The sequence below is a fragment of the Globicephala melas genome, chromosome 17 (genome assembly GCF_963455315.2).
Source record: "Globicephala melas chromosome 17, mGloMel1.2, whole genome shotgun sequence".
NCBI classification, from domain to species: Eukaryota; Metazoa; Chordata; class Mammalia; order Artiodactyla; family Delphinidae; genus Globicephala; species Globicephala melas.
Genome location: NC_083330.1, coordinates 77,081,622 through 77,097,965, shown reverse-complemented (window position 1 = coordinate 77,097,965; position 16,344 = coordinate 77,081,622). Strand labels below are relative to the sequence as shown.

The 16,344-nt window shown below is 44.9% G+C and overlaps 1 protein-coding gene across 23 annotated transcripts in view; it reads left to right on the top strand.

Annotated features, from left to right (window-relative positions):
- Positions 1-16,344, top strand: part of PTK2 (protein tyrosine kinase 2) — a 254,311-nt gene that overhangs the window by 227,235 nt on the left and 10,732 nt on the right. For 17 of the 23 annotated variants that reach the window (XM_060287148.2, XM_060287149.2, XM_060287147.2 and 14 more), the window contains 3 exons: positions 9,811-9,873; positions 15,490-15,529; positions 15,865-15,971. In XM_060287148.2, the coding sequence (XP_060143131.1) occupies positions 9,811-9,873; positions 15,490-15,529; positions 15,865-15,971 (210 nt within the window). The remainder of the gene's footprint in view (positions 1-9,810; positions 9,874-15,489; positions 15,530-15,864; positions 15,972-16,344) is intronic. The other 6 variants (XM_060287154.2, XM_060287150.2, XM_060287142.1 and 3 more) reach the window with 1 other exon arrangement.

The window sequence follows — 16,344 nt, the reverse complement described above, 5'->3', positions numbered from 1 at the left end:
CCAGCTGGAGTGCCCGGCTGCACACGGCTCAGCACCCCCACGGACTAGTGCTCCTCTGCACGTGCATTTACTGTAACGTATACGAAATATCGCTGGGCGCTGTGAACCATTCACTTTTGAACAAAAGTTTCATCATATCAAAATTCTAAATTATTTAAATCAAAGCGTATCTTGAGATTATAAGGCAAGCGGCAAAAATTGGTTATTATTATTTACTATACTAATCTGAGCAAATCTATTTGGATATTACATCAGTTCCAAGAATACAGCTGCTGTTCCCTAGCCCTACATTTTAACCTTTTGTCTAGATAGCCTACTTTCCCGCATTGATTTGTATTTTAAAAAGGCAGTGTTACAGACTCTTCAAACTCGAGTTAGTATACGTAAATACCAGTGTCTGGTGTATGATCGCCCTGAGAGTGGAGGAGGCCGCGGCCGTGAGCTGCTCTGACAGAGCGCAGCCGGCGGCGAGAGCAGGAGGGGGGCCTGGGGGTGCCACTCGGGGTCGGGATGATGTTGGCGCCCAGGCCTCGAGATAGATTGGAATTTGCAGGGCAGACAGGCTCAGGAAGTGTGCTCATGCCTTGGGAAGAGCTTGCTGGTGGGGAAGGTGATCGGCCCAGGCCCAGGCTCCATCTTCCCAGCGATGTCAGGTACTCTGAATCAGAAGCTGCCGGCTCATCAGCCGTAGGGGTTGTCCCTTTTAATTGAGATAATTTACATACAGTGGACTGCGCAGGTCTTAAGCGTACAGTTTGGTGAGTTTTGATAAATACATTAAGTCCATATAACCCACTCTCCATACGTGTGACATTTCTGTCACTCCAGATGGCTTGCATGCCACGTTGAAAATCCAGTAATGAAGTCGTATAATGAACTCCCCCCGGGGAGTCCAGTCAGTGCTGTGTCCTGTGACAGCCTCAGTGTACCTGTCTCCTCAGCCTGGGACATTTCCATTTGTTCCTGATCCCTTTTATTTCTCCCATGTAACTTTATAATTTTCTCTAAGTCCATATCTTCCATTATTAAATTACTGCCCATTCATTTAGAGCTTCCCGTCACTGATAATGGTATCTCATTTTCATTGAACTTTTTAGTTGTTATTTCCGTATATGCATATGCAGTTGATTTTTAGGAAATTATCTTGTATGTAACAATATTTATCACATGAAATTTTTCTGACTGATTCCCTTGGATTTTTTCTATTCATGCACGGTTATCACTTTTTAAAAAACATTTTCTTTCTTCATTTTCAGTTATGTATCTCATATTGCCCCTGAAGCATCTCTTGCCAACTTTGTATTAAACAGGTTCTTGCCTGCTTTTATTTTTATTTTTTTAAACCCCACATTTGTTTATTTATTTATTTTTGGCTGTGTTGGGTCTTCGTTTCTGTGCGAGGGCTTTCTCTAGTTGTGGCAAGCGGGGGCCACTCTTCATTGCAGTGCGCGGGCTTCTCACTATCGCGGCCTCTCTTGTTGTGGAGCACAGGCTCCAGACGCTCAGGCTCAGCAGTTGTGGCTCACGGGCCTAGTTGCTCCGCGGCATGTGGGATCTTCCCAGACCAGGGCTCGAATCCCTGTCCCCTGCATTAGCAGGCGGACTCTCAACCACTGCGCCACCAGGGAAGCCCATCCTGCTTTTATTTTTAAAGATAATGTCCGTAATAGTTTTCTCCATTAAGTATAATGCTGGCTCTCTATTTTTAAAATAACCTTTTTAAAGCTTTTAAAAGGCTTAACGTGATGAATTACATGAAGCATTTTGCTTGGTTTTATGCTGGACCCTCATTCCAGAGAGAAGTCCCCACTAAGTCGTGGTTGATGATCCTTTGAAGGTCCTGGTGTCTTTTGTTTGTGATGTTTTATTAGAATTTCCTATCGCTCTTCATAAGCAAGAGTGAGTTATTATTGTCATTGTTAATGGTTTCAAGATCAGAACAGTGTTGATGTCCTCAGTCGAATAATCCCTGCCCCATCTGCGTTGGCCGTTGGTCAGGCAGCCGGTATAGGTGGGGGGCTGAGAGCAAGTGAGCCATCAGGACGGGCCCGGCCTCGGCGTGAGCAACTGGGTGAGCGAGCCACAGCGCCGCTGCCAGGGGAGGGAAGGTGAGGAGGTGAGGGCAAGTAAATGTCAAGGCTGGGGCGTCGTACATGGCATCTCTGAGATCCTGTCCCCTCCAAGCTGTGTTTCGTGCCGCAGCCGCGGTGACATTTCTACACCTCGGGTCTGATCCTGGCCTTCTCTGACTTAAAACCTCCCAGTGGCCGCCACAGGATGACCACCTGGGGCCCTCCATCCTTCCTGTCCTTGAGACGCAGCCCCTGTAGGTCAGCCCTGGTTGTGACAGAGCGGACGGAGCGCAGGGGAGGCCCAGCATGCAGGGCCATCAGGGCAGGCTGAGCAGCTGAAGAACATGCCAGGTTGAGGGCACACCGAGTGCAGGAGCCTAGGCTCTGGGGTCAGCTAGGGGAGGCTTCAAAATCCTAGTTACCGCGGCCCTACGTGAGTTGTTTAACCTCTCTATGCTGCGATTTGTTAATCTGTAAGATAATTATAATTTCCTCTGTAGAATGCAAGAATGCTTTTCTGTAGGGTTGAGTGGAGGATTAAATGTATAACGCATAGACAGTGGAAGGGATAAGGAATACACCATTAATTTTTCCAAGGGCTTTTAATCTCTCGTTCAGTTTGTTCTCTGTAGCAGGCAGGAGCGCTGCATTGATGAGAATCTAGAATCCTAGATCGTACACATCGCCCAGAGTACCTGCAGGCGGCTCCCAACCCGAGCTGAGTGTCATAGATGGGGTGAGAGATTTTAGCCAGTGTCGAAGGGAGTCTGCAAAGGAGCGTCGCTGGTATCACGCAGGAGCTGGACACCCTTTCACTGGATTTATTTGTTATCAGTGAACCTTAATTCGTTGTTTGTTTTGGGGGGTTTTTTCCCCCTTAATTCATTTTTGCTGTTGTTAGGGCTCCCTTAGGAGCCCTGGCTGTGTCTGACCGCCACGTTTCCCCGAGGAGGCAGAAGCTGCATGCAGGACGTGGAGCCCTTTAGGCCCAGGTGCTTCCCAGTGCAGGCTTCTCAAGCTGTCAGTGAAGGAGGACCCGTTTCTATTTTTTTTTCCTAAACCACTGTAGACCTGATATTCTAGTGAAATAAAATAAGAAGCAGTTACTAGAAAAAGGAAATTTTTAAAAAGGTGTACAGACTTTTATTATGAGCTCCAACAGACCTAAAAATTACTATTTCAGATTGCTCTAGAAATTTCTAAAGATGCTCATCCTCTGTTTCTGTCTCATCACGACCTGGTAACAGCAAGTCATTCCTGACCCGCCCTGGTCCTCGGACTGTGCTGGGAGCAGCCCTGCCGCTCCCTTCCATGAGGTCAGCTTGTACCCGGGTGGAAGAGTCATGTTCTTACTGGAAAAATTAAAGTTGCTTTGTCAGTAGCGATTCCCAGATTTTTTCTGACAGATCAGAATCGATAGCTGTTTATTGAAGCCTCCTGTTTTAGGACTTACATCATTGTATGAGGCTACTTTTTATCGAGCACTTTGGAGAGTCGAGTGGAGCATCCCTCCATCAGCACACATAAGGCAGGCTCTTGCCCTGGGGCACACAGCTGTGACCTACAGCGCAGGGTCTTTGTGGTGTCCCCACCCACTTCTGTGATCTCAGTGCAGCCCGAGTGGTTTCTGAGTTGCCTCTGTGCCTGTGAATCCACAGCTGTAAAAGCTCTCTTGCAAACTGGCCAGAGAGAGAGCTGGCAGCCTTGACTAGAACCTCAGTCCATTGAGAGGACTTTCTTTCCTATTGGGTGCTGCTTAAAGAGAGAGTAACTGTGTTACTTGTTTATTTTTACTGCCATGCACACAGTCATTTTCTAATGCAGGGCTGTGCTGAAGATAGGATTTTAATTTTAAAATGAGAAAGTTTTGAGTATATAAAGCCTGCTTTGTGTCCTGAGAAAGGAAATGAATGTTTGAGCTGTTTTCCCTCTCGCAGCAGAGCCAGTCAGCAGGAATGAAAGGTGAACATCAAGATGGGGTCAGAGAGTCCAAGACGGGGACTCTGCTCTCAGCCAGGCCACATCCCTCGCATGTGTATTCCACAGTCCAGATTTGAAGACAATGTGTAGTGCAAGGGGAAAGGACTTTGAGTTGAAAGCCTTAGGTTTGAAGTTTTCTAGAGTGATAGCAACATGGGACTAGAGATCAAGCCTGAACGGTTGGTTACTGTGTCCCCAAAACCGAAAGCGGCGCCTTCAGCCCCCACCTGTTGCCTAAGAGAAGGGAATACGCATGCCCACACGGAAAAGAACTGGAGATAACCCACCTGCCCGTTAACAGCAGAACGGATGCAACAAGGGCATGTTGCACAACAGTAAGAACGAACAAACTGCTACACACAACCACAGGGCTGAATCTTAGACACCGTGTTTACAAAAGATGTCAGACACACAAGAGTGCTTCTTACGGGACCCATTTGTATGAAGTTCAGAAACAGTCGTCTGGGCTGGAAGTCAGAGGAGGGGTCCCTTTGGCGAACTGAGCCTGCGGGTTATCTGCTGTGTGTCTTGATTGGGGTGGTGTGTTAGGCAGGGGTACTGACCTTTACACTTAAGAACTGTGGGCTGTGTTGTATACAAGTTATACCTGAATTTGAAAAAAAGAAAGAAAATGCATACCTGATGGGGAAAAGAATCAAATAGGCCCAGACATTCTTTATGTCTATTATCCATTTCTGTAAGATTTTAGATAGAAATTGCCTTTGCCTCCTTTCTGTCTTTAGTATTACTATCTTCAGATCCAGAATATTTTGTTTTGAAGTGTAATTGACTTAGAATATTGTATTAGTTTCAGGTGTACAACACAGGGATTCAGTATTTTTATATATTACAGCATGATCATCAGTGTAGGTCTGGTCACATCTGTCACCATACGAAGTTATTACAGTGTTAGCCCATCCATTTCCCACACTGTACATTACATCTCATTGACCCATTTATTTTATAACTGGAAGTTTGTCCCTCTTAATCTCCCTCACCTATTTCACTCATCCCCCCCCACCCCTCCCCTCTGGCAACCACCTGTTCTCTGTATCTGTGAGTCCGTTTCTGTTCTGTTTGTTCATTTGGTTTTGGGGAGGTTATTTTTGTTTTTTTAGATTCTACATGTAAGTGAAATCATACAGTATTTGTCTTTCTCCGATTGACTGACTTCACTTTGCATGATACCCTCTGTGTTGTTGCAAATGGCAAGATTTCATTCTTTTTTACGGCCGACTAATATTCCATTGTGTGTATATGTACCACATCTTCTTTATCCATTCCTCTATAAGTGGGAAGTTAGGTTGCTTCCATATCTTGGCTATGGTAAATAATGCTGCAGTGAACGTAGGGGTGCATATATCTTTTCAAAGCAGTTTTTTGGTTTTCTTCAGAAAAATACCTGGAACTAGAATTACTGGATTATATGATAGTTCTATTTTTTTTTTTAATTTATTTATTTTTTTGCAGTACGCGGGCCTGTCACTGTTGTGGCCTCTCCTGTTGCAGAGCACAGGCTCTGGACGCACAGGCTCAGTGGCCATAGCTCACGGGCCTAGGCGCTCCGCGGCACGTGGGATCTTCCTGGACCGGGGCACGAACCTGTGTCCCCTGCGTCGGCAGGCGGACTCTCAACCACAGTGCCACCAGGGAAGCCCCTGTTTGTTCGTTTTAATACTTTTTTTTTAAAAGGAAACTTTATTACTTTTATTTATTTATTTTTTTGGCTGCATTGGGTCTTCGTTGTTGCGCGGGCTTTCTCTAGTTGAGGCAAGCGGGAGCTATTCTTCCTTGCAGTGCGCAGGCTCACTGTGGTAGCTTCTCTTGTTGCGGAGCATGGGCTCCAGGCACTCAGGCTTCAGTAGTTGTGACACGTGCGCTCAGTAGTTGTGGCTCATGGGCTCTAGAGCGCAGGCTCAGTAGTTGTGCCACGTGGGCTTAGTTGCTCCGTGGGGATCTTCCTGGACCAGGGCTCAAACCCGTGTCCTCTGCATTGGCAGGCGGATGCTTAACCACTGTGCCACCAGGGAATTCCTTTCATAATTTGTATATTTCTAGTTATGGTCTTTTCTTTTTTGATTAGAGAAGTCCCTTTAACATTTCTTGTAAAGCCAGTTTTGTGGTGCTGAACTCTTTTACGTAACTTTTGCTTGTCTGTTAAACTCTTTATCTCTCCTTCAAAGCTGAATGATAGCCTTGCTGGGTAGAGTATTCTTGGTTGTAGGTGTTTTCCTTTCATTATTTTGAATGTATGGTTCCACTCCTGGCCTCTGCAAAGTTTCTGTTGAAAAGTCAACTGATAGTCTTATGGCAGTTCTCTTGTACATAACAAGTTGCTTCTCTCTTACTGGTTTTAAGATTCTCTCTTTATCTTTAGTTTTTGCCATTTGAATTATGTATCTAGTGTGGACCTCTTTGGGTTCATCTTGTTTGGGATTCTCTGTACTTCGACTTGGATGTCTCTTTCCCTTCCCATGTTAGGGAAGTTTTCAGCTATGGTATTTTTCAAATAAGGTCTCCACCCCTTTCTCTTTTCTCCTTTTGGGACCCCTATAATTTGAATGTTAGTATGCTTGATGTTGTCCCAGAGGTCTCAAACTACCCTCTTTTTTTTTTCTTTTTTCTGTTTATCTTGGATGATTTCCACCGCTCTGCCTTCCAGTTCACTGATCCATTCCCCATTCCTCTGTATCCAGTCTACTGTTGATTCCTTCTAGTGTATTTTTTCAGTTATTGTATTCTTCAGCTCTGTTGGGTGCTTCTTTGTATTTTCTAACTCTTTGTTAAACTCTCACTGTGTTCACCCATTCTTCTCGCAAGTTTGTTGACCGTCTTTATGATCATTACCTTGCACTCTTTCTTCGGTAGATTGCATATCTCCACTTTGCTTAGTTCTTCTTCTGGGGTTTTGTCTTATTCTTTTATTTGGAATTCCTCTGTCTCCTCATTTTGCCTAATTGTCTGTGTTTATCTCTGTGTATTAGGAAGGGTCAGTTACATTTTTTCAATCTTGGAGAAGTGGCCTTATGTAAGACACATCCTGTGGAACGCAGCAGCACCCTCCCCTTTGGTCACCAGAGCTGTATGCTTTTGTCCCATGTGTGGGTTGTGTGGGTCCTTCTGCTGTGGCTGGGCCAGCTACCGTGGGCAGCTGGTAGGTGAGGCTGGCCCAGCCCTGTTGGCTGCCTGGCCCTGCCTTGTCCAATGGCTGCCAGCCTGCTGATAAGAGGGGCTGGGTACTGGGGCAGCTGGTTGTGGGCCCCAGAGGGCTAGAGATCTAGAATATTCTGTAAGGGGAAAACAGGAGAATTTAGCTTCACCCAGTAGCAGAAACAATAATAGAATCTCTTCTTTTTGACAGGCTGTCTTTGGCTAGATCGCTCTTTAGTTCCCAGCATGACACTTTTATGCAGACAGGCTCTGTCGACTATATGAGGAAAACGCTTAAATATTTCTATTCATGGAACACAAGTGGACTTTACATAGATAGGCCTCCTTTAAGATAGAAACGCTGGGGCTTCCCTGGTGGCGCCGTGGTTGAGAGGCCGCCTGCTGATGCAGGGGACACGGGTTCGTGCCCCGGTCCGGGAAGATCCCACATGCCGCAGAGCGGCTGGGCCCGTGAGCCATGGCCGCTGAGCCTGCGCGTCCGGAGCCTGTGCTCCGCAACGGGGGAGGCCACAACAGTGAGAGGCCCGTGTACCACAAAAAAAAAAAAAAAAAAAAAAAAGATTGAAACTCTGTCTTTGGAAAAGTATATCATTGGGGAGTTGTTGTGCATAAAGAAAAATAAGCCATTTCATGTATTTTATATGAAAGTAAAAATAGATAATTCATGTAAATACATGAAACCCAGCACCTTACTCTATAAGCAAACAATATATGAACAGCTTTTGTTTAAGTAAAAACGTAAATAAAATATTTTCCGCACATAGAAGATACTAAATATTTGTTGCCTGATTGAATCCAGCTCGTGTCGCCTGTAGCAGCCGGTTCTGCCTGGCTAAGCTTCACGCTCCTCCTCTGTAAAGTCTTTTCTCCTTTGCACCTTTATTAACGCATTCCTTCAGCACGTATTTACTAACCATCTCATATGTGCACATTTCTGTGCCAAGCACTGACTTAATCCTTATAATAACTGTGTGGGTGAGGAAATGGGTTCGGAGAGGTGAACCTTGTCCAAGGCAGCTTAGCATCTGTGAGACGAAACAGAGACGTTCTACTACTTAAGGAAGGGGGAGGGGCATTTTGTTTATTGATTGACTGCAAGTTCTAAGTGAAGTCCAGCAGCGCTGGGGCAAGTCCATCGCGGACCAAGGCAGGACCAGCGTGGCGGCTGATACGCTCAATTTCTCAGATGTTTAAACCCTGTGACTCAGTAATTCAGTTCTTAGAAATCTGTCCCCAGGAACTAATCAGGAATTTAGTCAAAGATTTGTGTACAAAGATGTTTACCCACAGCCTACTTATACAGTTGAAATTTTGAAAATGGCCCAAATGTTCAACAAACAGCAGGATAACTGTTTATTCTACTTGACACGTACATGGCAGTGACTCAGTACTTTGCCAATATTAACTCGTTTAATCCTGACAAGGATTGGGGTAGTGCATGGCAGGTGCTGTTATTGCCCCATCTTAGAGATGAAGAAGTTGAGGCCTGGGTCACACAGCTGGCAAGGGCGGAGGCTGACCTGAACCCCGATGGCTACTGCCAGAGCCCAGGCTGTTTCCACCTTTCTCTGTGTGTGACAACATTCATGCTCTGGAATATTATACAGTATTCTAACGTTTTTACCAATTTCCACTGTATACTATTATATGAAGGTTATGGAATTATATGACATGGTTTCACTTTTGAAAACACACATTTAAAAGAAAGAGACGAAGCTCGTTTCTCCATCAACACCCCCGACAGGTGCTTGCGGTTGGTGTCCTCAGCATTGGGCCCTCCTCAGGTGTAGAAAGTACGACGAATCAGATGTCAAGACGTTCTTTGCCTAACAAGGAAGTTGTGACTGCCTGATCTCTGCCAAATAGAGGGTCTGTAAGATACAGCAGACTGGCAGAGTCTAAGAGATGAGCGGTCAGCCAGCGTGCCTGGCGGGGGCAGGGGGCAGGAATCGGTGTGGCTTCCTGGGGACTCCGTGAAATCCATGCCATCGTGGGGCAGGCTGGGGCCGCCTCACAGCATTGCTTTCACGAGGAGAAAACCTACCAAGCTCCACACCTTGACAGCATGTGGCCTACTTTGTTAATCTTGTGTTAGTGAAATTCATTTACTCTTACTTATATGAAGTCAAGATTTCTGTTTGGTTTCTGTATTCTGGATGCAGTGCCGGGGGAAAACTTGTCACTGGACCATTTGCTGCTTTGGCAAGACAGCCAAGTACATATAAGCCTTAACGTGCCAGGAAGCGGGCATTGGTGCCTCCTCCTGGGGTGGGGATTTTCTAGGTGAAGAAAACTCGCTTTGCTGCTAGGAGGAGAGGTGGAGTGCACACCTTCATGTGTCATATGGGGTCAGGGCACAGGTGCCAGTCCTGTTAGCTATACACATGTGCGGAGAAAGGGGCTTTGCTGGGGCAGCTGACCTGGGCTTGTCACCACTGGGCTTTGAGAATTTTGTGAAACTGGGGAACTTTTAACTCTTCTTGTTCAGAGGACAATTGTGTTACAAAAGGAAGAAACTTAGTACAGAAATATGTCAGTGATTTTCAAACCAAGAATGAAACTGTTCGGTTTGCTTTCGTTTCTCTAGAAACCTGACGTGCGGCTCTCTCGAGGCAGCATCGACAGGGAGGATGGAGGTCCTCAGGGCCCGGTAAGCAGCTGCCCACGTTCTCATCAGGATCTGGACCACTTTGTGTCCTGGGATATCCAAGCTTGCTAGCATTTGTCATATGGAACACAATAATTCATTCTATAACTAAAATCAACGTTTTAGCCAAGATTATTAAAACTTACAGTACGCAGCCCAACATGCGTGTTTAGGTAGAAAAATTTCTACCCCATTACTAATACACTCTTTTCAATAGTAAGCTGAACTCTCTGTGTCCTAAAGAAATACGTACACAAATTGTTGCTACAGCAAGTTGTCATCTGCTAAATTTTTATACTCTTGTTTCGTGTTTTATGAAAGTTTCCACAGTCAGTCACAGAAAACTTGTTCAAGCAAGATTTTTTTCTGCTGAGTGTTGTAGGGGGAAATGACTGAAATTCTCTTTAAAGACCTAGCTTATTATCATTATTCCAAATATATTTAAAGCCCACTAGAAATATTCCCTGGTCTTCAGGGGAGAGTATTTTAAATTGTTATGATTTCCATTAGCAGATATCTGGTTAAAATAAATGCAGAGTTCTTTAAAACTTAAAGAAATCCCCAGTAAAAAGGGGAAACGTGCACTTGCTGGGTAACGGACTTAGGGAGATAACTCTCCATCCACCCTAATAAGGTTTATGAGTAGAAATAAACCATTTCATTTCTAGACACACGTGGATACACATACATACACACATTAGACTGTGTCGTCATCCAGCTCCGAGATGCATAGTTTTCCCTAGTCTGTGCTCTAAAATCCAGCTCCCCCTAATATCTGGCCCCTAGAAGACGTGTTCAGTTGCCAGCATGTGAAGGTTTGGCATTTCCCATAAGATATGCTGGCACAATGGGCTCTACAGACAGAATATTAGGCATTCCTTAGTCCACAAGTGCAAAATCACACTGTTCCCCGGTTAACATCTCCACATGCAGTGCTCACTCTTTATATTGGAAAGATGACATGTAGCTGAAAGCATTCCCTCTAAGATCAGGAACAAGACAAGGATGCTGACTCCCATCACTTTTATTCAACATAGTATTGGAAGTCCTAGCCACAGCAGTCAGACAAGAAAAAGAAAGAAAAGGAATCCAAATTGGAAAGGAAGAAGTAAAACTGTCACCGTTTGCAGATGACATGATACTTACATAGAAAATTCTAAAAATGCCACCAGAAAACTACTAGAGCTCATCAGTGAATTCAGTAAAGTTACAAGATACAAAATTAATATACAGAAATCTGTTACATATCTGTAGATTAAGAATGAACTATTGTTCATTGTTTCCTGTTAAGGAAACAATCCCATTTACCATCACATCAAAAAGAATAAAATACCTAGGATTAAACCTACCTAAAGAAGTAGAAGCCCTGTTCTTGGAAAAGTAGAAGACACTGATGAAAGAAATTGAAGAGGACACAAATGGATGGAAAGATATACTGTGTTCTTGGATCGGAAGCAGTAACGTTGTTAAAATGACCATACTACCCAAGGCAATCTACAGATTCAGTGCGCTCCCTATCAAAATACTAATACCGTGTTTTATAAAACTAGAACAAATAATTTTAAAATATGTATGAAAACACAAAAGAACCCAAATAGCCACAACAATCTTGAGAAAGAAGAACAGAGCTGAAAGAATCACTCTCCCTGACCTCAGACTATACTACAAAGCTATAGTAATCAAAACAGTAAGGTACTGGCACAAAAACAGACATATAGATCAATGGAACAGAATAGAGAGCCTGGAAATAAACCCACGCACTTATGATCAATTAAGGTATGACAGAGGAGGCAAGAATATACAATGGAGAAAAGACAGTCTCTTCAGTAAGTGGTGCTGGGACAACTGGATAGCTACACGTAAAGAATGAAATTAGAACATTCTCCAACACCATATGCAAAAATAAACTGAAAATGGATTAAAGACTTTAAGATCGGAAACAAAAGGAAACAAAAAAATTTCTAAAGTTTTTAAAGATTTTTAAGAGACCTAAATATAACACCAGAAACCATAAAACTCTTAGAGGAAAACATAGGCAGAACACTCTTTGACATAAATCATAGCAATATTTTTTTGATCTGTCTCCTAAAGCAAAGGAAATAAAAGCAAATATAAAGAAATGGGACCAAATTAAACTTAAAAGCTTTTGCACAGCAAAGGAAACCATTGACAAAATGAAAGACAACCTACTGAATGGGAGAAAATATTTGCAGGTGATATGACCGATATGGGGTTAATATACAAAATATATAAACAGCTCATACAACTCAATGTCAGAAAAAAACAAAGCAACCCAATTAAGAAATGGGCAGAAGACCTGAATAGACATTTTTCCAAAGAGGAAATACAGATGGCCAACAGACACATGAAAAGATGCTCAACATGGCTAATCATCAGAGAAATGCAAATCAAAAGCCCAGTAAGATATCACCTCAGACTGGTCAGAATGGCCATTATCGAAAAGAACACAAATAACAAATGTTGGTGAGGATGTGGAGAAAGGGGAACCCTTGTACACTGATGGGAATGTAAATTGGTGAAGCCACTGTGGAAAACAGTATGGAGGTCTCAAAAAACTAAAAATAGAACTACCATATGATTTAGCAATCCCACTCCTGGGCATATATCCGAAAAAAACCAGAAACATTAATTTGAAAAGATACATGCACTCCAGTGTTCATAGCAGCATTATTTATAATTGCCAAGATATGGAAGCAACCCAAGTTCATCAACAGATGAATGGATAAAGAAGCTGTGGTGTATATATACAATGGAATACTACTTAGCCATAAAAAATGTTTTGTCATTTGCAGCAACATGGATGGACTTGGAGGGTATTATGCTAAGTGAATAAGTCAGAAAACAACTATTGTATAGTATCACTTACAAACTACTGCATGTAACGAAAAGACTCAGATATAGAGGACAAACTAGTGGTTAACAGTGGAGAGGGGCAATACAAGGGTGGGAGAGTAAGAGGTATAAACTATTTTGTATAAAATCAGCTACAGTGGGAATTCCCTGGCAATGCAGTGGTTAGAACTTGGCGCTTTCACTGCTAGGGCCCGGGTTCAATCCCTCATCAGGAAACTAAGATCCCGCAAGTCGCACGGTGCAGCCAAAAAAAATCAGCCGCAAGGACGTATTGTAGAACACAGTGAATATAGCCAATATTTTATAATAACTACAAATGGAGCATAACCTTTAAAAATTGTGAATCGCTGTACTGTACACCTGTAACTTACAGTGTGCATCAAGACTTCTTTTTTTTGTTTTTTTTTTGCGGTACGCGGGCCTCTCACTGTTGTGGCCTCCCCCGTTGCGGAGCACAGGCTCCGGACGCGCAGGCTCAGCTGCCATGGCTCACGGGCCCAGCCACTCCGCGGCATGTGGGATCTTCCCAGACCGGGGCGCGAACCAGTGTGCCCTGCATCGGCTGGCGGACTCTCAACCACTGCGCCACCAGGGAAGCCCAAGACTTCTTCAGTTAATAAAATGATAACGTATTGAGCAGTTGGTCCCAAATTGTTAAGAGGAAAGAGTGAGAATAAGCATGAAAGTAAACCCTATGCAAGGAGCCAGCCATTTATAGCATCACTAATAGGAGCATTTCTTAGAAAAGGAAAATCCTGTTACAAGATGTGGCATGTAGAAGGTACCCAGAACGTATGTGGAGTGAATGAATGAATGAATGAATGATGAGACAGAAGGATTATTGAGAAACACTTTGTGAAACAGACGACGCATGACGGGGCCGCTTGTGATCTCATAGTACTTGCCACACACCAGGCCTGGGTGACAGTAGGAGCGCTTAGTCCTGATGGAGCAGGTGCTGCGCTGGGTGCTTCCCTCCTGTCACCTCATAAGTCCTCAGCACTCCTGTCAGGTCAGGCGCCGTGCCATCCACACGCCACAAATGAGTCAACTGAGGCTCGTAGGAAACTTGCCCAAGGTCACTGGTCCCCATGCCGGACGCCAGACAGGGCACTCAGAGCGTGACCAGGCGCCAGCCTGCTCTGCAGGCCTCTCCCCTCCAGGGTCTGGGTTAAGCTGTGGGGCTCATAACACACACTGACGGTTACTGGCTCTTCTGCTTCTGTGCTTTGCTAAGATAACTGTATGGTTTGGCCCACTTCTCCAAGTGCTCCAACTTAACACTTTTGAAAATGGGCCCCAGTTTCAGGGAGAAGCGTTTGGCTGGAAAGCAGTGTAGACTGTCAGTAGGTCTGGGCTAGTTAATAGACACTAGTCACTGCCTCATGGAAATTGATCCTGTCTGTGTGCATAAAAAGTAAAAATAAAAACTACTTAGATTTTCAAAATAATATTCAAGTTGGCAGCATGTTCATTTTGTGACAACTCCCCCATAGGGGGTAAGTGTCACTAGCCTCCGCGTTCAAATGGGAAAACCAAAGCCTCAAACCGGTGAGTGACTCACTCCTCCAAGGCCAGCACTGCACACGCAGCAGAACCAGAGCCCGGCCCGTCCCACTGCCCAGCCCATCAGCCTCTGCGCACAGGGACATACATAACATCTGTTGAACTGATCCAGAAAGTTCTGAGAATAGGATTTTCTAATTATCGCACTTTCTTGTTCCCTGAGTATCAGGAAATTCTTTAAGTCTTTTTACTGCTGGTCAGTGAGCACAACACAGCACAGCCACAGCCTGTCTCTTTGCAAGGTTTTGGCCCACTTCCCACTGTGTCAGGGAAGCCTGTTCCTCACACCTTCCCGCTCAGAGGGTTTTTCTAGTCTTTAAAATCGGGAGCGTTCAGTGGCCTGGTGGAAGCAGCCGTGATCCTGGGCAAGGAGCAGTTGTGACTGTGTGCCGTCTCATGGTCCTTTATTTTAAAGAAGTGGATGTCTACTCAGTAAAAGTAAAGCACCTTGAAGTATATGTGTTTTAGCCAGTTTATTGTTTTAAAATAAGCAAGGAAAGTCCCTCTTTTCAAAAGTAGGATATAGTTTGAAGATACTTCTTTTCATTCAGTCAGCCTAGGATAAGTGGCTCTAATCATAGCTGCAGGCGTGGCACCCTAGACTAGGGCTGGTCCTATGTGAACCTGCCTTTTTCCCTGTGCCTGGGCTGGTTTGGCTTCCTGGCTTGGCCTGTGGCTCGTCCAGAACGGATGGAGGTGTCACACCAGGTTCTTCAGGTGACAGTGACAACGTAGACATCCCAGTGCTCGGAAGCCTCTTCTCGTTGTCATTGTCCCTGATGGCACTCCTTCTTGTAATCAGAGAAGGAGGGGGTGGGGGAGAGTTTCCGGACACAGGACAGATTTCACACCCATGAAGTTGAACTGGAGACCTCCATGGGCATAATTTCTTTAAAGAAAATTTGAAATTGGTGTGACCACCCCTGACCGTGTTCCAATCGTGATTCCTCCTATGGCAGCCCTTATCCCATACCCCATTGGCATTATTTGCTTATTAGCCTAATCTAATCCCCTGTCCCCACCTGAGGCCTTGAAGGCTGGCCCCTCCCCCGTCTTGTTGGTCTTTGACCCCAGCGTTTAGCCCAGGGGTCAAGGGGGTGGGTGGAGAGGGTGGGAAGGGGAGGCCGTTATCCTGTTGTGCGCCCTGCTGCATTGACCTGGCTTTTTCTTTTCCCACAGACTGGAAACCAGCACATATATCAGCCTGTGGGCAAACCAGGTAAATGAAGAAATGAATCGAGTGTCACAAAATTTGTATAATTTGGAGGGAGGGGGTTTTGATGTATAGTTTCTTAGTTTTGAAAAACTTCATGTTGTGTTAACACACTTCCCCCTACAGACCGTAGCAAGTATGATGTTTACCAAATTCAGCCCACGACTAGAATGTTGGAAAACAGACTTTACTGCTCTAATGCAGCAGAAACACCTCTGTAGGGAGCCCTCTCTGAGATTAGCTTCTGTTGTAATAACATGAATCCGTGTTGGTTTGTTTGGGGGTTGTCTCCATTCTCTTCATTAATGTACGTTAAGTAATGGGACTCACTCCTTTACCAGATCCTGCAGCTCCACCAAAGAAACCACCGCGTCCCGGAGCCCCTGGGCACCTGAGCAGCCTCGCCAGCCTCGGCAGCCCCGGGGACAATTACAACGAGGGTGTCAAGGTGAGCGCCCAGGCCTGTGCGCAGCCCAGGACCCCACGAAGCCTTTCACTCTGGGCGATGACCCTGCGATGTGCAGTGGGGTTGGGGCTCGGTGGGATTGGGGGGCTCCTTGGTCGGCTCAAGACTCCTCTGAGTCAGGACAGACTTTACTGGAAAATTCTCTTTTCTGTTTTTCTCTCATGTGATAGATTCTAGGGCCTCAGTCAGATCTTAACTTTCTGAAGACATTTTCCTCTTATCAGACAGAATGTTTCTTTGAGATAAAAGTGCTGGGGTGGCTTCTGGTTTTACAAATGAATCAAACCAGGACGCCTGGGGAAAGCAAGGCCTTCTGTAGGCTCACTGTCTCTGAGTGTGTCAGTGTGGCCTAGTG